General features: G+C 40.9%; 1 protein-coding gene across 1 annotated transcript; it reads left to right on the forward strand.

Moving 5' to 3' along the window:
* The first annotated feature begins 9,172 nt into the window (after nucleotides 1-9,172).
* Nucleotides 9,173-21,398, forward strand: LOC124144789. The gene is made up of 4 exons (XM_046514347.2): nucleotides 9,173-9,445; nucleotides 14,194-14,365; nucleotides 17,148-17,304; nucleotides 18,560-21,398. Exons 1-4 carry the CDS (start codon nucleotides 9,355-9,357, stop codon nucleotides 18,572-18,574), a joined length of 435 nt encoding a protein of 144 aa, XP_046370303.1. The 5' UTR covers nucleotides 9,173-9,354; the 3' UTR covers nucleotides 18,575-21,398.
* The last annotated feature ends 1,111 nt before the right edge of the window (nucleotides 21,399-22,509 follow it).

Consider the following 22,509-nt stretch of genomic DNA (forward strand, 5'->3'; position numbering starts at 1 on the left):
CAGTGCTTAGCCAGTCGGACAGTGAAAAGAGACAATATAGTTCCAACTGAAACTTGCTTTTAGGCAATGGCGTAACTACCGTGTTGGTAGAAAGACAATTGCTCATACTTGGTGTCAGTGATCCCCTTCTACTGCATCAATCAGAGCGCCGGCTGGAGTTATTGCCCTATATGAAAGTGAAGTTACTCTGGTCCATGGGGCGTCTTCGCTTGTTCCCGCGATCATCCGTCCCAGTGTCTTATCGGGTTAATCGGAGCCCAGAAGTGAGGCATCACTTTGTTTGTTTGTTTGTTTGTTTGTTTAGAGTCTGCCTGGTCAATACATTGTTATTTCGTTACGTAGTCAGATGTCTCAAACACTGGCACAATGGCACACAGAAACTGCAAGCCCTCAAAAATAAAAACACAAAAAAACAAATACTCAAAAGCTCAAACCACTTAACTATGGCAGGCAAACAAATTGAAATCATTTGGATCCCCGCCCACGTAGTAATCTTTGGCAATGAAAACGCCGATAACGCAGCCAATTATCCCTGAAACTCCCAGAAATAAGCTTAAACCTACCTTTATAAAAAAATCACCAAAAAATGGCAAAATATATACCTAAACTCAAATAGCCAAATCAGAAAAGTTCTTAAAAAACCCCGATAGAATAATCACTAAACTATAAACAGACCAAACCAAACTAAATAACAACCTTAAAATAGCTAAACTACACGCAACAGGAACCTGCTCATGTACTTATCCACTGCACACACTACCAAACAAACTGAACAACACTACAAACCACCCTAAATCTTAATACTGCACTTACCCTAGAATCAATCCTAAAATAAATTAGAAAAATTCAAAGCCTTAGGCATATACTTAATTAAAACAGGACTAATTAGTCGCATTTAAACCCCAAATAAACTAATAAAACCAAAATCCCATAAACTAACAAACCACCCACCACACACAGCTCCCTTAGTTCGCCCCCTACCCACTCTTGGCATTCATTCGAAATCTCAAAATCTCAAAATTACTATATAAGCAACCCTTAAACCTCCTCCTGGGTTTGCACCACCACTTCCGTTTCCCCTTTCTCAAATATAAGTTAGTAAGCACACAGAAAAGTATGGCTGCAGTTTATCGGACACCTTCCGCCACTTCGGACTTAATTAGGTAAGGGTTGTGCACGAAAGTCCTCATCAGTAACGATTTCTAAGTATTTCAGCCGCCAACGACGTGAAGTAAACTTTGCAATTGTATACGGGAAAATACCCACGTCGCTGAGGTCTACAAGCACAGACATGGTAACTGATACCCCGATCGTCTTCGTAAATATGTTCGCAATTCATATTTCCAATGTTGCCTGCACTAACAGGTCTCAGCTATGGATTGATTGATTGATTGATTGATTGATTGTCCACAAACTTACTTGGGTAATTGATGCAGGGACGTTTACTCACGACAGTAGGGGCAACACTTTATATCCTTGGTTTCTTGGATTAGCTTATGATCTCATATAGAGAACAAAGAGGTGTAAAATGCACGAATGCTGTTTTTTGAAGGAACTAAATTTAACAAAATACATTGTACTGCTGAATATCATGTATATATTATTAGAGTGAAGAACGAGGTGTCTATTAAACATTATTTTGGCCAATTTATATTGATAAATTCCTATGATATCATCTCATTTGTAAAATTTTCAAAATACAGTGAAGTGCATTCATTTTGTTCCTGTGCATACCTATATTGTTCGACTCAAAGATGGTATGAATCTTCTGTGTAGCTGCCCAGCCGGCAAACATAGTCTGAACCCACTTGGCGTTTATACGGGCTGGGAAATGGGTTCTAAGTGAGTAGCCCTTTGGGGCCCGTTTGATTTTGTCCAGGGGTTGCCACTGGGTTCTGAGATGACATACATTAAAAGCCCATATTGGTCTTATATGCCACCTTCTGTAATGGAAAGTTTTGACTGCATCCCTGACCGTATTTTGACTTTAACTTTTGAATTGCTGGCTTTTCCCACTTGCATTAGTGTCTTTGATAGTTGTTCGGCCTGATATCGACTTATTTCACAGCATCAACAAAGCAGTCCACCAGTAATACAAGTCGACAATAGAGTAAGTCTCGAGGATGTATTAGGAAATAATTGTTGTCTATCTGTAGGCTGAAAGAGATTGTTATAATGCACCACGCTACAACTCAACACACATTAATAAATAAATGATGCTCCTTGATGCCCATTGATATCGATCCCATATATTGCATCATGTTATTTGTTTTGAACTTCAGGCACTGACTCTAATCATGTACGTTCAGCAAGGACAAAGCATTTAACTTTGCATATAAACCTCAAGTGACGTCAACCTGTAGTTATTAGAGGTCCTTTTTAGATAACCTAATCTCCAAAGTAGATTTTATACAATCATCCAGGGACTTGTTGTTGATTGTCCCTGGGATGAAGGTGAGGTGAGGTGAAATTGGGTTCAACGTCGCGTCCAAGTATATTGCACTTATATAGCGAAGTGCATGCACGTGTGTGGCTGCTTGTACTAGTCCGGACTGATGCCGATTTATAGTGCTAGCACACTGAGAAACCATGCCGCAGTTTAACATAAATACCCCACTCAGACACAGTATACTGACTCCGAGTCCTTGTTTTACCCCCTTAATCCTGAGCTCCAGACAGGGTAACAACAAGTACCATCTTTTAACGTCTTTTGGTATGACGCGGCCGGGGATCGAACCTCGAACCTTCAGCTATCCGGGCGGACGCTCTACCTCTAGACCACGCAGGCGGTACCTGGGATGATGGACATTCAATCAGTTAAACTAGAAACAACGCGTTTCATAATTATATTATTTGATTTGAAAACAAAAGTTGATGACATGTTGGGAGTCTGTTATGTTAAACACATTTCATCTGTGGTAATGATTCTCTCGTTAACATCATTCCGGTTGTCTCCCCGCATGCTGTTACTGTCTCAGACTTCATTTGCTTTGGAGTGCCTGTCAGACAGGTACGCCTTCTGAACATCTGATGTACGCGTGTAGTTCCTTAGGGCATCGCTCTCATGACCTGCATTGAAAACGAATGTTCGTAAACAGATAATTTAATCGAATTATAAAAATAGTGTAATAAAAGTTACATTACATGGGCAAAAATATGACTTGTTCATGGCACAACATTTAGGCGCTTTGGTTTACAAAAACGTTTTTTGTATTTTTTAGACCTACTTTACGTTCATCTCACATATCTAGTCATTTTCGTTGGCTTGATGTTTGTTATATCACTTGTTTGACGCCGCACTCAGCAATATTCTAAAGTTGGCTTGTAAAGCCTTATAGAAGCCGTGGCGCTAAGAGAGTGGTTTGTCTTGGTGCCGTCCAAAACAGCTCCTTTGCAGAGTCGTTTGACTCTGGCTTGTAGCGTGTTACGCCATACAGGTGTCTGAAGGAGCCATTTTCCATCTTTCGTCATGGCTGGGGGAGTTGAAATGAAAGAAGTCCAGCTCCCGCCCGTGTTATCTGCATCTGTATCATGAGAACATAAATAATATTTCATAACAGATATAAACCAATAATAACTGATCTCCATGATCGTCACGGTCGCCGCCTGTTGACTCCCCTGCACAAAGATCCGTGGCACTCCGCCTAGAATGTCGTCAGATCGCTACTTGATCGCCATCAGAGCGCTATCGTATCACCTCAGAGCGCCTTCCGATCAAACATGCTTCTCGGTGCACCTCGGCGATCTCGGATGGCGATCTCGGATGGCGCTTCACAGATTGGTTAGCGATTTTGGTTGCCACCTTGTGGCGCTTCGATGGCGCTCCAGTGAGATCCGTTCACGCCCTGTTTCGATCTGATGGTGCTCCGATGGCTCTCCCGGAGGCCTATAAAAAGCGCCGCTGCCTTTGGCGATCATCATTTCACTGTTAGAGACTGGTGAGTGATTGTCATCCTCTGCATTTTTAAGTAGTATTTTGAATTGTTGTATCAAGTTGCACAAGGGCAATAGTAAACGAGGTGCTAAGGGGGAGACCACAAGACGTGGGGGCCGAATGACTGTAGCAGTGGCCAGAGACCCCAGTCCAGGCAGTCAAGAGGAGACATCCCAGCATGGTGGTGAAGAGACAGCAAAGGAAGAGTCTCATGATGTGGAGAGTCCACCCCAAGCCAGCAAGAAGAGCAAAGGTGTTAGGATCAACCTAACAGCAGGGCAGGAACAGGAGCTGCCAGAATTAATTCAGGAAACCCCGGTGCTGTATGATGAGGACAAGGAAGGATGGAAGGACACCGGTCGAAAGTGTGGCGACAGCAAACTGGGAAGATGGGGGTCTCCTGAGAAGCCATGAAGCTCCAGTACCGTTACCTCAGGACCCGCTTCAGCCGTCTTTTCCGGGAGAAAAGTGGTCAACGGGACGGGATCGGTTGGTCAAGCTCGCTGACTTGGTTGATGCATGTCATGGTATCCCAATTGCGTGGATCGATGCACATGATGTCAATCACTGGGTTGTCTGGTCCAGACTCGATTATTTACAGACCGCCGTCATATAGCTGGAATATTTCGCCGAGTGCAGCGTTAAACAACGAACAAACAAACAAATAATGTTAGAAATGCATTAATGTCTCAGGTCACATTAATGTCTCTCGCTATCACACAGTCAATTATTGCACTACTGGAAATGCTGCTCAGGTGCCACCACCCTATCCGGCCGTTGTACCGAGCCAGCTTCACTGTTGAAGTACAGTCTGAGGTACTCTCGCATCTGTTTGGCCTCGATAGTGTCCCTTTTGGGCCCCACTTTCTGGTACACCTCTTGCATGTTGGCGTGCTGCCTCCACTCACCAGGTATCATGTTTTGCTGCACATCCTCAGGTCCGCGTTCTGCAGAGCAGGATATATTCTCCTCCGCCCGCCCGCCTTTGGAGATTCTGTAGTTGGCAATCTGCTGGGACCTCGTCATACCTATGTGGGAGTAAGGCTTCATGAGGTACGTCCTGAGGGCGAAGGCGTCATCAGCAAGGATGATAATGGGACGTCTCTGTCATCATTCGGCAGACTGTCTGGATGAGGAAGGGTTGATGGAGCCATCTATCTTCTAAGCGCTCATGACACGTTCATGATTTACTAGGACCTACCCCTCTGTACTACCAAGCGTTGGACTGAATGACCGCCTCAGAACGCTACGAGTTTTTATAGGATCGGACCCAAAATTCGGCGATTAGGTCGCAATAGTATCCCATAGAGCGCTAATTGAGTGTTAATGGATCTCAATAGGTCGCCTAGATTGCTATCGGATCAGAGTGGAGCGCATTAGATCGCAATGATCGCCATGATCGCCATCGGAGAGTGTTAATGGATCTCAATAGGTCGCCTAGATTGCTATCGGATCAGAGTGGAGCGCATTAGATCGCAATGATCGCCATGATCGCCATCGGAGCGCAGATTGAGCGCCATTGGCTCGCATCCTGATCGCAAAAGGACCGGGAACTGATCGTGCAGGTCGCCACATTTTGGGTTGTTTGGTTACGATCACGGGTCATTAAGTCGCTATCGGATGACATAGATCGCTATTGGATGGCGCTCCCTCAGAGCGCACAGAGCACAGAAGTGCGTCGCCTTGTGGAATGGGGGTATTACACTGATCACGTGGCGATCTATATGTCAAAATAGACAAGCACCAATTCCTAAAAGATTACGGAAATAAATCGAAAATTATACTCAGGAAATCCAAGAATTAAGGCACTCGTGTCCTAAACATAGTATAACATGAATACAAAAAAAATCATCCTCTTTAAACGAAGTATTTAAAACCAATATCATCGTCCATTTTCGCTGTGGCTCGTAAATCAACGGTATTAATATGTTTTTTTACATACAATATTAACCACAGGGTCTTGTACTTCTCGAATAGTCGTACGTATCAGATGTCGGGATTTTCGCAGTTTCGTAGGCACCCACTTTCTTGGGGGTTTGTTTCCGATTCTTAAGTCCACCAGGGATGGTTTGAGATACATCTTCCGTGTATAGCAGGTGCCTTTGCCTGTCCTTGTCCTTATGTGGTACCGTTATTTGCGGGTTCTTGAACAACCTTTAAGACCAGTGCTCCGTGCCTCCCCTCAGTGCAAAGTACAGACCTACAAGTATACTTCAAAGGTAATCTTTTTCATTATGAAAATACCTGTGAAGATCAGTGATAAGAGGCTACTAACGGGATCGGGTGGTCAGGCTCGCTGACTTGGTGGAGCATGTCATCGTAACCCAATTGCGTAGATCGATTCCGATTGTGTCAATCCCTGGATTGTCTGGCCCAGACCCGATTATTTAGACCCGACTGCAGCCATATTTAAAGACACATCGGAAGTATTTCAGCCATATCGTGACTATAAATGTTCTACATAAATACAGTAAAAAAAACAACTATCAATAAAGGACAGTAAAATAACTAGATACATCACAGATTTATTTTTAAAACTAGTAGGTTAGGATACAGCTGGGCAACACAGATGACTTACCACGGACCGGTCATCCACGTATGACGTCACGTCAAACAAGACGACCATATTCGGTTGGTGTTTCTACTGCCACATTAACAGCTCAGACAATTCCGGGGTTAGGACCAAAACCGTACGTGACCGGTTAGTTCAAGGCCAATCCATGGAAAATTACGGATTTCCTCTGCAATTGTTAATTACAACTATGCCATTACAATGTCATAGTCAAAGTACAACTTATATGAACGTAGTAATGGGCTTTAGATTTACTATTTTCGTAACAAATATTACAGAGTATATTAAAGTACATTACGGTAGATTACAACAAAATCACACCAGGTCAAGTGAAGATCAGCTACGTGATCTACATCTTGAATATCAGTGAGGATCTGGTTGATGAGTTTGTTCTTTAAGGCACACAGTTTGAACTCAATGACTCTATATCTTCTCTAGCGGGATTGAGCTCGTGGTGGGTTTCAAACTGCTACATCAATACCTCAGTCAGAGACTGTTCTCTCTGCTCAGATTGGTTGGTTGGTTTGTTGTTTAACGTCGCACTCAGCAATATTCCAGCTGTATGACGGCGGTCTGTAAATTATCGAGTTCGGACCAGACAATCCAGTGATTAATATCATGAGCATCGATCAACGCAGTTGGGATCGATGACATGCATAAACCAAGTCAGCGAGCCTGACCACTCGATCCCGTTAGTCGCCTCTTACGACCAGCATAGTCGCCTTTTAGTGCAAGCATGGGTTGCTGGAGACCTATTCTACCCCGGATCTTCACGGGTCCCTCGGCTCAGAAGGCACACAACGTCATATATGTTTAAATGTGTTTTCTGGGCAGATCTATTCATATGGTGATGTTACTGTTGGTTCGGTGGCAAGAGGTTCCAAAATGGTTCCAGTGGTCTTTGGTTCACGGCCCTTAGATCCATGTCGTTGTCACATAGTTCATGATGTTGATAACCTTCCGATCGTAAGGACTGTAGGCGACAGAATCAGCCCATACTTCATCCACCTTGTCTAGAGGCACGAATGGTAGTGCCGCAACTCTTCGCATTATCTTCTTTGTATCAGGGTCGTTAGAGTAGTCGGCTGCAAGTCCTTCCTTCTTCACACGGCGGTAGACATTAATTATGCAAGGAGACGCAATTCTTTGTGCAATTAATTTGGGTCTAAGATCTGTTATGTAGAGTCTAACTAACGGAATCTATTGTTAATTAATAAATGACCTGACGGACGTTTAATCAATAGTCATATGTATAATGAAAATACAACCAATGAACCAACACTTACTTAAATATATTACCTGGAACTATTTCTTACTTATCCTGTTACCTTTTAATTACTTCTCTCTTTTTACAATTCACAGTTCTCTGACTACCTTCGCGCGATCGGTCCGAACCTCGTCTATTATGATTTTCGTGGTATCGGTCCGAACCTCGTCTATTATGATTTTCGTGGTATCGGGTCGAACCTCGTCTATTATGATTTTCGTGGTATCGGTCCGAACCTCGTCTATTATGATTTTCGTGGTATCGGGTCGAACCTCGTCTATTATGATTTTCGTGGTATCGGTCCGAACCTCGTCTATTATGATTTTCGTGGTATCGGTCCGAACCTCGTCTATTATGATTTTCGTGGTATCGGTCCGAACCTCGTCTATTATGATTTTCGTGGTATCGGGCCGATGCCAACTTGCACAAGGAACACACTACAACATCCGACCCTAGCGTTCAGCGAATTTTGTTTGCACTTCACCGTCAGGCAAACCCAGCTTTGTGCAGACATCATTTGAGATTCAGAAGGCAAGGCTGGAAGAGAATACACTATTCACATTGAGTGCAGGATATCTGGTCAGCTCTGATGGTTGTGCAATGGTCAACTGGCGTTTTTTCGGCGCTTGCGTTACTGCCGCCAGGAGTTTCGACTAGTGCCCCGTCACATAGTGCTTCTAATAATAACTAAACCTGCATCGAAAGTGAAGTTCTGAAAATAACGAGTGAGTGAGTGAGTTGAGTTTAACGCCGCTTTTAACATTATTCCAGTTATATCACGGCGTGTCAGCTTAATGTGGGAGGAAAGCCCGAAGTGATGCAGGTCTCAGAAGTTTACCACCTCGATGAAAACCACAACAACGGGCATGGTGCTGACTAACCTAGAAACATAATCGGGGCGAACCGGGATTCGAACCCACAATCATAGGTTTCTGGCATGCCCAAGGGACACAACCACAACTCTGCACAGCAAATTGGGACCAGCCGTGCCCCCCCCCCCCCCCCCCCCCCCCGAAAATGAAGAAATTCGATTTTTTAGAATATACTGTCAGACTTCTGCATCGCAATTTATGAATGGACCACTGAAAATTAGTGATGACACCAGGTGTTCGCGAAGAGGGTAAGCGTGTCCTGCCATACCGGTAGGACCCGCTTTTCATACAATTTGCATAAAAAAGTAAGTTTTTATAGCCTGACGCTGCACATCAGTACTCTTGCCGTGCGACGTCGGCCTGTCAACAAACCAGACGATCAAGTGATCAGTGTACCAGAACATCCAGTGAGACGAAAGTGCATCTACTGATTCTGTTGAAACTAATAAAAAACGCGATGTTAATCTTGAAATACGTCTGCTGGTTACAAGTCCAAGCACGTTTCTCCACCAAGATCGGCGTGACCTGCACCAAAGTGAAGCGATCGTTTAATGTATCGTCTCCCAATCCCACTCATTGACAAGCGATAGCTGGAATATTGCTGAGTGCGGCGTTAAACAACAAACCAGCCAACGAACAAACATTGACAAGAGTCGCGAGATACATCTGTGCTCTGCAAAATCAATTTGTGGGAAAGGCCATCTAGCGCATGTACATGCCAGAGCATTCACTCTCCACTATGCAGCATTGGTTACATCACTGCTGTTTGTGTTTGGCGCTCATCGTTCTCGTAGCAACAGGTAGGATGTTTTATATAACACAACTAGATACTACAACAAGTTACTGTATGCAGACGTAGACATTGTTCTGTCAACAGGTTACATGCCGGTTTCAACCAGCGTTCATAACAGTACAGACGACCTTGTAACCCCCACAGCATGTAACCCTGCACTATTTGAAAAGGTCTATTGCGTTACCATTACTGTATGTGTTTTAATCGCCCGAATATCGATTCTTTGATATAGGAGACACGTACCTGAAGTGAGACAGATATACAGTGTAAAAGCCTTGCTGAGCTTCCATGGTCATGCTGGATGTTCAAGCCTTATGTTAGATATTACGGTGAATGTGATGAATATCAATGGATGTCAGGGGACATTATTTACGTATGCTTGTGTGTTGTGTTGAATCATGGCACATGTTATACTAAGATACAGACAATAAATATTTCATAATGATTCCTCCGGGGTAATGCTATTATCGATTAGTTGTGACTGCAGGAATAACATTGGTGGTCCAAATTCAGTCCGTGGAAATTCCCTCTTACTGGTGCAATTGACCTAATGTGGTTTTGTAAATATGAACAATGAAAAATGTGTAAACTCACTCGGGATTCAAACAGGACTGTTTTCCAAGTGGCTGCCAGTGTGTCTGTAACACTGAAACACTGTCTCACTGAAGCGCCAACAATTTCAAGGAATCAGCAAGGCCTGAATGCTGCAAAGGATATCGACACAGCATATAATTTTTTTCCAGATCAATACGTTGCCAGGAAACGTACACTCAACCATAATAATATACGGCATTTATGTCATACAAAACCCTACTGCAATGAATGTCTACATAACAACTGGAATTAGGTAATTTGCTGACTGTGGTTTGTGGAGAGAAATGGGGAAGCTTGTGATTGGAAATGATAGGACTAAGTATATAACAATGGTAAGATTAAAACTGATGCCCATGAAGTACCATTACAGTGTAAATATGATTATGAAAAACTGTATATGTCTGTTGGTTTATTCATTTGACACTGCGTGATGTGAGAACTGAAGTCAAAGGATATTTTTCTTTCAGGACGATGTGAAGTCACATATCCACAGATGTTCAATAGAGGACATAAATCGTGTTCTAGCTTAATACAGAGAAATCGATATTTCAGAATAAAGTAGTCCGACATTCATCTAAACATCTTTATTGTGGAATGCCTGATAGCCACCTTGTCGATAAATACAAATACAAATACCGAAGATTATCAATGAACATTTACATATGCAGCTAACAGTGAAGAAAACAACTTTGTCTAAGGCCCTGAGAATAAGTATAGATGCAGGGAGTATGGTGTATTTACAAGACTTTATGAATCGTTAGTTCAGCCCATGTTTCCATGTGAGTCAGCTATGTGGGGTACAAATGTCATAGAGATTGCAGAATGTTTTCTGGATGTTTCTGGTTTACATCTAAATCGCTACCAGATGTGCATTGAAAATCCAACTAATGCTAAATCTGTATGTGGAGATTTATTATCAGTTCTTAACAAGTATAACCTACGAAACAACCTTTGTACATATGTAAGATGTGGTGTATTTCCTACAAAGAGAAACCGGAAGCAACTGGTTAATAAAACCATTCATGAATATGAAGAAAATATGTGGCGCAGAAAAGTTTTTGTCAATACAGGTCTTTCACGCTTCATGTTTATACACACAAAGCTTACTCACCATATATTATGGCAACTAGCATATCTGTACCCAGAACAGAGGTCAAGTTTAAAATTTTGTGTCCGAGTTTCATCACGAAACAAAACTTCCAGGGACTGTTTATTGTGTAACAAGCATGCCTTTGATTATGATAATCACATCATATTACATTTTGAAGCTCTACTGCAGGAAAGAAATGAACTGTTTTTAACTTTTATTGATCTGCTTGATGTTGAAACCTATGTCCAGTTGGAATTACAAGATGAACATGAAGAAGATATGTTGTCATCTTTCTTTGGTGCTGATACTCACTTCTCACAATGTATTGATAAAGTTCCATGGGATACTGTTATACTGATATTTTCTGCTTTTGTACTTACACTAAAGCCTTACCTTGATTATGTCATCTCATCTAACCTTTTGTACTGTGTGAATGGCATAACACCGGTGCTACTGTCTTGTATTGTATATATGTACAGGTAATATGAGTTTGTGTGAATACGTTTGATTAATTATGTATAATCTTCGGAATAACTTCTGGAGGAAATAAAAAAAAAAGGCATGGGCATCACGGTGATCTCCCTTGCATCAAAACTCAATAGCGATGTAGATTTTACGGACACTTTTGTGCTCTGGATTGACAAAGCAGAAATGTGCTATTGTTGATGATCAGCTGTGGTTTCAATAACTTTGGATACATGGTAATGCAGAAGGAACTTTTAGGATCGTTAAACAAGACTGAGTTCCAGGGTATTTCCTTAAATGCTTTTTGCCAGGGTACAAGACATTACCCAAGTTAAGGTGTGGTTCACTCTCATTAGCTATTGAAACATGACGATATACAAGACCTGCAAGTCCCATCTCATTGACTGGCAGATTTATGACGATTTTGGTTGGTTGGTTTGTTGTTTGATACCGCACTCAGCAATATTCCAGCTATATGACGGCGGTCTGGAAATAATCGAGTCTGGACCAGACAAGCCAGTGATTGATATCATGAGCATCCATCCACACAATTCGGATCAATGACATGCTTCAGTCTCCACGGGTATGACTTATTTCAGCATCATTGTATTTCTTCAAACTTAATTTAAATATACACTGTAGTGATATTCAGCAGCAGCTGGTAGATAGTTTGTATGATATGTTTAGACAACTTAATTCAGCACACAGTCTACAATGAGTGAGTGAGTGAGTAAGTATGGTTTTACGCCGCTTTTAGCAATATTCCAGCAATATCACGGCGGGGGACACCAGAAATGGGCTTCACACATTGTACTCATGTCTGGAATCGAACCCGGGTCTTCGCCGTGACGAGCGAACGCTTTAACCACTAGGCTACCCGACCGCCCTCACAGTCTACAAAGATGTATGGATTACATTATAGCTATGTTTTATTATCGTACACTATATCATGAATGTGAGACCCGTGAGGATCCGGGGTAGAATAGGTCTTCAGCAACCCATGCTTGCCGTAAAAGGCGACTGTGCTTGTTGTAAGAGGCGACTGACGGGATCGAGTGGTCAGGCTCGCTTACTTGGTTGACGAATGTCATCGTATCCCAACTGCGTGGGTCGATGCTCATGATGTCAATCACTGGATTGTCTGGTCCAGACCGCGGTCGTATAGCTGGAATATTGCTGAGTGCGGCGTTGACATGTTGCATTGATGGCTGTTGGAGTTTGCCCTTTCTGTTAGACATATTTGATTAACAGAGATGCACCTTGTCACTTTGATAACTGCAGACACATGCTGCCTGGTTGTCCAATTGGTTCAAATGCAAGGGTGTACTGTCAAGGGTGTACTGTCAAGGGTGTACTGACAAGGGTGTACTGTCAAGGGTGTACTGACAAGGGTGAACTGCACACTTGATATACATGGAAAGGAATTACACACAAAAAACTCTGTATGCACACATCTATTAAGGGGATGCATTCACTGCATATACCTATAAACAGGATAAGATCAACATATTATACTTCCCCCTTGTTGATAAGAAAGCATGACACCCAGTGTGGGGGTCGTCTAAGGCGCCGCGATTCGCTGTGCAGAGTTGCGTCCCTTGGGCACGCCAGAAACCTATGATTGTGGGTTCGAATCCTGGTTCGCCCCGATTATGTTTCTAGGTTTGTCAGCACCATACCCGTGCTCGTGGGTTTCACCGAAGTGGTAAACGTCTGAGACCTGCATCACTTCGGGCTTTCCACCCACATTAAGCTGACACGCCGTGATATAACCTGAATACTGTTAAAAGCGGCGTTAAACCAAACTTACTCACTCACTCACTCTTGCAGTGTTAGAGGTAAGGTTAAACTAGTCACAGATACACTGATTGATGGAGGATGACATGTTGAAATGTATCCACGTCACCTTGAAGTCATGAATAATGGTGAAATATCGTGTTTTAGACCCAAAACGGATGATGTAACTTCTTTTCAGGATATATTGGGATCGACATTCCTCAATTTTTGTGGCCCCACTCTAATTCACCTAAAAACTTCTTAACAAGTGGGATGCATCCTCGATTGCCCAGTGTATTGAATCTTCATTCTATCATATAAATGCTAAATAACCTGGAACCATTCATTACCATGACTTCGTCTAGGAAGCTTTGTCTCGCTTATCGATAACTTGGGAAAACAATTCTTTTGTGTGATTCTAAAAGAGAGTAGGGTGGCAAATGATAGAATGGAAATAGTACTCTTGAGAATGGAATTATAGTACTCTTGAGAGAATGGTCAGTTTACAGGAGTATATAAAATACTTGTAAATGAGTAGATTATCAAGACTTAACTCTTGTAGGGACGACAGAACACATTTGACGGTTGGGCCACACATGTTCCCAGACTGATTTAAACATTCATTTCAAATTTTCTTTGTGGTGTTTCCTCACATTTCCAAGAGTTGAAAAACATCAATTCTAAGAATTGCCTTTGTTTTCTTTGGATTGCTTTGGACTGTGTGGTATGATACATAGCGTATGTTGTCTTAATTAGGTATAACCAAAAATTTGAAAATGGTATTTTTGTTTGGAATTTAATTCGTGTCTTTTGGCTTCACATTCTTGCAGTTATCTACGATGATGATGACGACGACAACACCTCTGAGACAAAGGCAAGGTACACTCCTCGCGCAAGCAAGCGGAGAGGTGGAAGCCGTTATCGGAGTAGTCGCGTGTCCTATCGCGGCGGAAGCGGAAGTTTCAGCGGGGGCGGGGGCGGCGGACTTGATGCATTATGGATGTGAGTATCAATATCTGTGTTACGTCTAGTGAGTATTGCGGAGTTTTATGGAAGGAAAACGCAAAGGAATGCATGTTGTAGACTTTCACTTCAGTGAAACCCATGAAGAAAGGTGTAGTCATGGAGGAGGAATTATGATATACGTAATTCAGTGTTCAACTTCTAAAATATGTATGAATTAGACAACACAAATATTTGTATGTTTAAATTGTATAAAATAATTCATTCCGATTTTCGATATATTCTGAATATCGATTCGATTGAACAGGCTATATCCCGTACATTGCGGAATAGAAAAATAAATTTAAAGAAAATTTAACTTAATATGATTAAGTGATAAGTAAGTTTGTGAAACTAAAAATGTTAAGTTGTGGGGAGTTTATGTGTTTGTTGTTTAAGCTACACTTAGCAATAGTCCAGAAATAGAATGACTGCCTCAAAATAATCGAGTCAAGACATCAAACGTCATCAGCCACGTCGCCGAGCCTGAACACCCAATCCACTTATTCGCCCCTGACGACAAGCAGAGAATGTTAGGTACCCACTCAAACATGGAATCCATATGCGGACTTAAATTACATTGGTTGCTTGTTTACGGCGGCGGCGACTCATAAACATTGTTTTATCAGTAAATCATGTGGGGGCATCGCTATGAGGAGGTACGTATGAGTCATCCTGGCGCTGCAATTCACAGAGCATGTTCCACGTTAGCTACATAGCCTGTCGACACGATAGTGTCGCTCAATCATTTTATTTTCATCTTCGCCATGCGTGTGGTCTGGATACAGAGTCCATCCATGGCACGACCCAGAATATGTAGGGGGGGTCATGAAAAATTATCAATACAAAATTCTTTGGAACAGGCCCGTATACAGTCTCAGACGTATCCAGGCCAAGAAACCTGACCCTGTCCTTTTTGATAAATCAATTGAAATCATTTATAGTATTGAATTTTCTGTCCCTTTTGACACTAATGCGAGTGACAAGATACAGGAAAAACATGGCAACTATGCAGATCTCGCTTTCGAAATGTCAGGCTTGCATCCCAAGTTGTCCGACTCCCCATTATTCTGGGTGCCTTAGGTTTGGTACCTCCCAATCTGTTGACTGACATTGGGAGAGTGCCCGGTTTTGCTACCAGGAATACAGCCCTTCTGACAGTCTGGGTAATGAAAAGGCTGCAGTGTTGGGGAGTCTTAACATTCTCCGAAAAGTTCTCGGTGGGTTCGACTAGGCAGTGCTTCCTGGGAGAAGTTCCATTCGCTGTCTGGGCTGCGTCTGGAGGGGGGAAAGGACCTTGAGCTGATGATGTACCAAATCTGTAAATAATAATAATAATAATAATAATAATAATAATAATAATAATAATTATAACTCTTACTCACCTTATTTACATGGATGACCTTGAACTTCTCGCCAAAGGAGAATCCACGCTAAGAAACAGATACCTTTTCTAACGACATTTGCATGTCCTTTCGGTTCGACAAATGCAACATTATGCATCTGAAACGTGGCAAGGTAGACGAGGTAGGTCTCGATCAGTTTACTTGAGTAAGTTTTTGAGGAGTTATTATACCATTTCGTGGAAGGCCAGGCCTACTTTGGATGCAGGATAGGGATACACTCAAGAAAGACCATATAAAGGAAAAACTTAGGGCAGAAAACAAATGAAGACTTAAGAAAATCAGGAGTTCAGAACTTTACGTTCGCAATAAAGTGAAAGCCACAAATACTTATGCTTTACCCGTCCTTTCATATTCTTGTGGTGTTTTTAATTGGACGAAATAATATATACTGGGTATCGACACCCTTACACGAAGAACCATTCAGACAATATACCCCACCACCCTCGCTCTGCCCTTAGTTGCTTATATTCAGCAATGATCATGGGAGGGCGTGGTTTGCTTAACGCTGGAGGTTCTTCATGACTTTTATTGCGAACTTTTGCACACATTTATTTGTCTGATCATCCTCTTATGAAGCATTACAAGCCTCAGAATGTAAACAAGGCATTCCACAGTTGTCTTAAACGAGCCAATGATATAGGACGTTCTGTCATGGTCAATGTTGATTTCGTTGATTCTTCTGTACTGCTTGACAGAGACGAGTGTCCACCAAGCGAAGTGCCACATCAAATCGGCACAGGCTCGGTTTTGCAAGGAAAGGCTCTCTGAACGACCAATACATCGAATTTATATGCAGTGTGTTGAGAAGTGCAGCAACCCTTCCCTTGGATGAAAGGTGAAACTGAAAGCTCTCTGTTCGCTGCTCAGGACCAGTCACTTTCCATCCGAAACCATTAATGTGTGATTTTGCATTAAAATGAGACTGTCCAACACATTGTCAGTGACACAAACACAGTATCATAAGTGACATGATGGCATGGCTCGATTCTTTTATTACCGTCTTCGCCATGCTTGTTTTTTTTACTCTGGGGTCCATCCATGGTACGACCTGGAATTTGTAGAGGGCATCATTGTAAACGACAACTATATAATTCTTTGGAATAGGCCCGTATACACCCTCAGGCATATCCAGGCCATCAAACCTGATATTGTCCTCTTTTGATAAATCCAATGAAATCATTTATGTCATTGCATTCTCTGTCCCTTTTGAGTCTAATGTGAATAAAAAGCATGGCAAATATGCGGACCTTGCTTACGAAATGTCACGCCTGCATTCCAAGTTGTCCGACTCCCCATTGTTCTCGATACCTAAGGTTTGGTAGTTGTTGCAATAACTATTCAAGAAAGGTTTCATATGATCAGAATATAATTTTCAGATTCCTGTACGTCCTCGGTGCGGTAGTAGGCGTCGCGTTGTTAGTCTTTTGCTGCTATTGCTGTTTCATCTGCTTTATTCAAGAAGACAAAGATGACAAGAAACAAGAACCTACTAGAGAAGAAAGCCAAACGAAAGAAATTCTTAAAACAGAAAAGGTTTGTTCCATCTCCCTTGGATCCGATATATGTTTTATATTAATTTATGTTAAGTGTGATTACCTGAGACTTTCTACCATCAGAACTACTTGCTTTCTTGTAAACATTTCTTTCATTTATCAAGACACAGAATATGTTCAATATTAACTACGTTGCATCAGTTATCAACACACTTTTACAAGATCGAATGTGTGAAAAAAGAAAATATATCTCTATCAATTGCCTATAGTCTATTAGTTTGATTTTATGTTTGCTGTCTTATGTTCCTGAAATCAGAGTTTGTTCAAACCGTTGGGACGTTGTCACTATTTTAGACGAAAATATTTGAATATAATTGTTGACAGGAACTTCAATTCAGGTTATTGTAACTCACCGATTAAATAAAGTTACTGGGATAATCAGGGGGCACGGGTGCCGCAGTCGTCTAAGGCGCCGCGATTCGCTGTGCAGGGTTGCGTCCCTTGGGCACGCCAGAAACCTATGATCGTGGGTTCGAATCCCGGTTCGCCCCGATTATGTTTCTAGGTTTGTCAGCACCATATCCGTGCTCGTGGGTTTCACCGAAGTGGCAAACGTTTGAGACCTACATCACATTTCCTCCCACATTAAGCTGACATGCCGCAATATAACTGGAATACTGTTAAAAGCGTCGTTAAACCAAACTCACTCACTCACTACTGGAATAATCAAATGTTCAATTAATATTAAAGAGACGCGACCTTCTGACAATAAAATATACATGTATAAGGTTCTATTATATCAGGGGCGGTCGGATGGCCTAGTGGTTAAATTGTTCGCTCGTCACGCCGACGACCCGGGTTCGATTCCCGACATGGGTACAATGTGTGAAGCCAATTTCTGGTGTCCCCCGCCGTGATATTGCTGGAATATTGCTAAAAGCGGCGTAAAACCATACTCACTCTATAATATCAGCTTGGAGCATAAATTCATACTGAGAGTTATTTTGAAAAAAATGTCCCCGATTCTCGATTCTCTACGACGTTCTCTAAACGTTAACAATAATCTATTTGGTTTATCATACAAACCACCATGTAAGGTCTTACCCATGGAAGAGTGTTGAACACGTGAAGATTCCATTGATGTTTCTTGCAATGATGATACCTTTTATTAGATTTATTAAATGCCTTAAATGAGAACAGCGATGATAAATGTCATTAAAACCTTATCACTTCTTCAGGTGGTTATAATTATGAACAGCAGCACTCAGTTGACTGTATCCATTTGACTATTTTAGGTGCAGGAACGTTGATGGCGCAGCTGATCTTTAGCAAAACAGCACTTACTGTTTCTGATCCTTTCGTTTGACATAACGCACTTCATAGATACACTGTCTTTTTATGACGTTCTGTCTTATGTCCTGAATTGCATTTTATACTGATGTTATATTTTCTGAACTTATGGTATGGCATTGAGCATTTTATAGTGATATTTTATACTTACATTTTTTTCTGATCATAAGATTTGAAATGAATAATTTTATAGTGGTATTATATACGTGTTACTACTTCTGATAATCTGCTCTGACTGTAAGCATTTTATTATAATGGCGTCTTCAATGTAATGTTTCTGATATATGCTCTGATATTTATCATTTGATAGTGATATTACAGTATGAGTCATAATTATTGGGCTTGAAAAATCTTTAAAATTGTAAATATGAAAATTTCATACCAAAAAATAAAACATATTTTAAGTGAGCACAAACCTTCTTTAATCACATCACAGTAACATCAATATTTTATCAGACCACCATTTGCTTCCAGTTTTATACGATTGGGCATACTTCCTATGAGAGAGGTTAGAGTCTCGTGGGTGAGAGAGTCCCAATATCGCACCACCTCGCGCTTCATGTCATCAACTTTTGTCAATCGCTTTTGGTTCACCGACTCCTTCATGAGTCCACACACATTTTCTATAGGATTTAAGTCCGGGCTGTAGCTAGGCCAGTCCAAAACGGTCACATTGTTGTCCACAAACCACTGCCGCGCATGTCTTGCGGTGTGTTTGGGGTCATTATCCTGTTGCAAAATCCAAGTATTTCCATAAAAAAACATCTGCATTTGGGATCAGGTGAGCTTCCAAAATGTCTGTTTTCCCTTCACTGGTTAAATTACCCTCAAAAACACAAATGGGCGTCGTTCCAAGTGAAGATATCCTTCCCCAAACATGAAGCTTCGGACTGTACTTTGGTCTCTGGTACAATGGAACGGAATGACATTTTGTCCACATTTTAACATTGTTAGGATACACCCATACAGAGCTCTCATCTGTGAAAATAACACTGTTCCAGTCAAAGTTTTCATGCGCCAAACACCACTCTACACGTCTATCCTTGTGTTCTTGTTTCAAGAGCGGATAGGCAATTCCTTTCTTTTTTTCCCATCCAAGTTCAATCAAATGTTCTTACTGTAGATTTGGATACATTGACTGTCCCTCTATTTACCATTTCATGTTGGATATTTGAGATACTCGCCCTTCTGTTTTTAGAGGCCAAAATACCGAGTCTCACACGATCACCAAACACCAGTTTTCGAGGTCTCCCCGCTCCTTTTCTGTGCTCAATTCCTGAACCATTCTTAATATTCTTCTTAACTCTATACACTGTAGAAAGAGGAGTATCTGTGCTCTTTGCTAATGTAGCAGCATCAGTGATGCCTTCATCATGGAGCTGTAGAATCAACCTTCTTTTCTCCTCTGCACTCATTTCTGTAATATATCAGTAAAAGTCGTATTCTCCCTAATCAAGGAGATAACTCTAATTTGCAACTTCTACAATTAAAGAAGAGTTGCTTCCCTTTGACCATACCTCATTTGTCAACACTTGTCAATATTGATATTTAATGCATGCTTCCTTGAATATGACATTAAAATTCCCAATAATTTTGAACCAGACTATATAATCGTAGAACATTTTCTAATCATTAAATATGAATTTAAACATTTTATAGTGGTATCATACACGTGTTACACTGTTTTGACATTATGCAGTTTATCGTGGTATTGGACTGAATTGTTTCTGAGAATATGTTGTGACATGAAACATTTTTATTGAGATAGTGTATACATGTTGTGATATTATGCATCAAATAGTGATATTGCATTATTACCTGTTCTGATCCTTTGATCTGACAAGTAGCATTTTACAGTGCTGTTCTAAACATGTTAGTGTGTCTGATATTATGCTCTGCGATTTAGCATTTAATAGTGATGTTGTATTTTTTCAAGTTTTTTGTATATAATATTGATATAGTTGTATTACTTTTATTGATTATTTGCTCAGACATTAAGAATTTACTGATGATAAACTGATTACTGTTTCTTGTTATTATGTCTGATATTATGCAGTTTACTGTGGAGTGTGTGCATAATTGACATTGTTAAAACAATTAATCAATCCATGTGCCTAAGTATGTGCCTATTTATTGCAAAGTTTGTCAAATGTTTATACTTACTTGAGATGAGAGAGATTTGTTTATTTTGTTTGTGCAACCTTGCTGCGTGGCAATGGTAGTAAAATACCCAATGTTTTCTGTGGTAACAAATCAAATATATTTTTTTTACAAGAAGTGACATAACTGTTAATAATTCATGTCATATTTATGTGTCAAACATTCTACTTATTTCATATTTGCAATTTATATTGTATGGTTTTTGTATTCAGTTACAATGTTTCGAGACCGATCATGTGATATTACATTTTGGCTGGTCATGGGGGTGGGGGTAGCATTGATAGAAAATGTATTGTCCATAACAAAGATCCCTGACACCACCACCATAAAACCCCGCCCATACTTCCGAAAATATTAACTGATTGTCGCCATACTATGGGAAATATTGAATAAGGACTATGCAATAGAAAGTGGTTTTCTTTATATTCCAGTACTTTTTATTTGGATACAATGGCGTCTAGTTGATCTGTTGATTACTTCTTCATAACGTCTGGTACCGTTCTAGGTATGTCAATGAATACCCCCTTAGTTTGGTATCTGGGGCATTTATATTGTGTCATATTTTCTTATTACAGCCAACAGTTTTATGTATTTACTTTGTGCCTCCTGAATCTTAATAAACAATATGAATTTAGTTGCCATAGGGTTTTGTGTATGAGAGTTATGATATCAACTTTATATATTTCACTTACAAACACCTCGAGATAAATTCGTAGTCAACATGTACCATGTTCTTTATTCCCAGAACAGTGATTGAAGTTCGAGGGGTAAATCGTCCGTCCGGACAACGGAAGGTCCGGAGTTCGATCCCCATCCGCGTCATACCAAAAGACGTTAAAAGATGGTACTTGTTGTTACCCTGCCTGGCGCTCGGCATTAAGGGGCTAAAACAAGGACTGATCGGTTCGGAGTCAGTTTTCTTTGTCTGAGTGTACATGTTAAACTGCGGCATAGTTTCTCATTGGGCTAGCACTAGTCTGGACTAGTACAAACAGCCACACACACACACGTGCATGCACGTCGCTATGTAAGTGCAATAATCTTGGACGTGATGTTAAACCCCATTTCGAAGAAGGTACCGTCGTACATGTAGACTTGCTCTAATTATCCACAGAAGGAGATTGATAGTTTCATCGTATCTTTACATACACTATCCACAAAAGGAGTAGTGCTGTCGTAGGTTTACCTGTAAGTCCCCAACACATCAAAGGTAAATGTATTCAAAGTAAAAAAATACATCAATGATCAATTTATTCAAAGTCTCCAATTCACCAATGGTCAATTTATTCAAAATCTCCAACACATCAAAGGTCAATTTATTCAAAGTCTCCAACACATCAAAGGTAAATTTATTCAAAGTAAAAAATACATCAATGATCAATTTATTCAAAGTCTCCAATTCACCAATGGTCAATTTATTCAAAATCTCCAACACATCAAAGGTAAATTTATTCAAAGTCTCCAACACATCAAAGGTAAATTTATTCAAAGTCTCCAACACATCAAAGGTAAATTTATTCAAAGTCCCCAATACACCAATGATCAATTTATTCAAAGTCTGCAATACATATGGGTCAATTTATTCAAATTCCCAAATACACCAATGATCAATTCATTCAAAGTGCCCAATACACCAATGATCAATTTATTCAAAGTCTCCAATACACCAATGATCAATTTATTCAAAGTCTCCAATACACCAATGATCAATTTATTCAAGGCACCAATACACCAA

The sequence above is a fragment of the Haliotis rufescens genome, unplaced genomic scaffold, assembly GCF_023055435.1.
Source record: "Haliotis rufescens isolate VD_foot unplaced genomic scaffold, xgHalRufe1.0.p SCAF_8, whole genome shotgun sequence".
Taxonomy (NCBI): domain Eukaryota; kingdom Metazoa; phylum Mollusca; class Gastropoda; order Lepetellida; family Haliotidae; genus Haliotis; species Haliotis rufescens.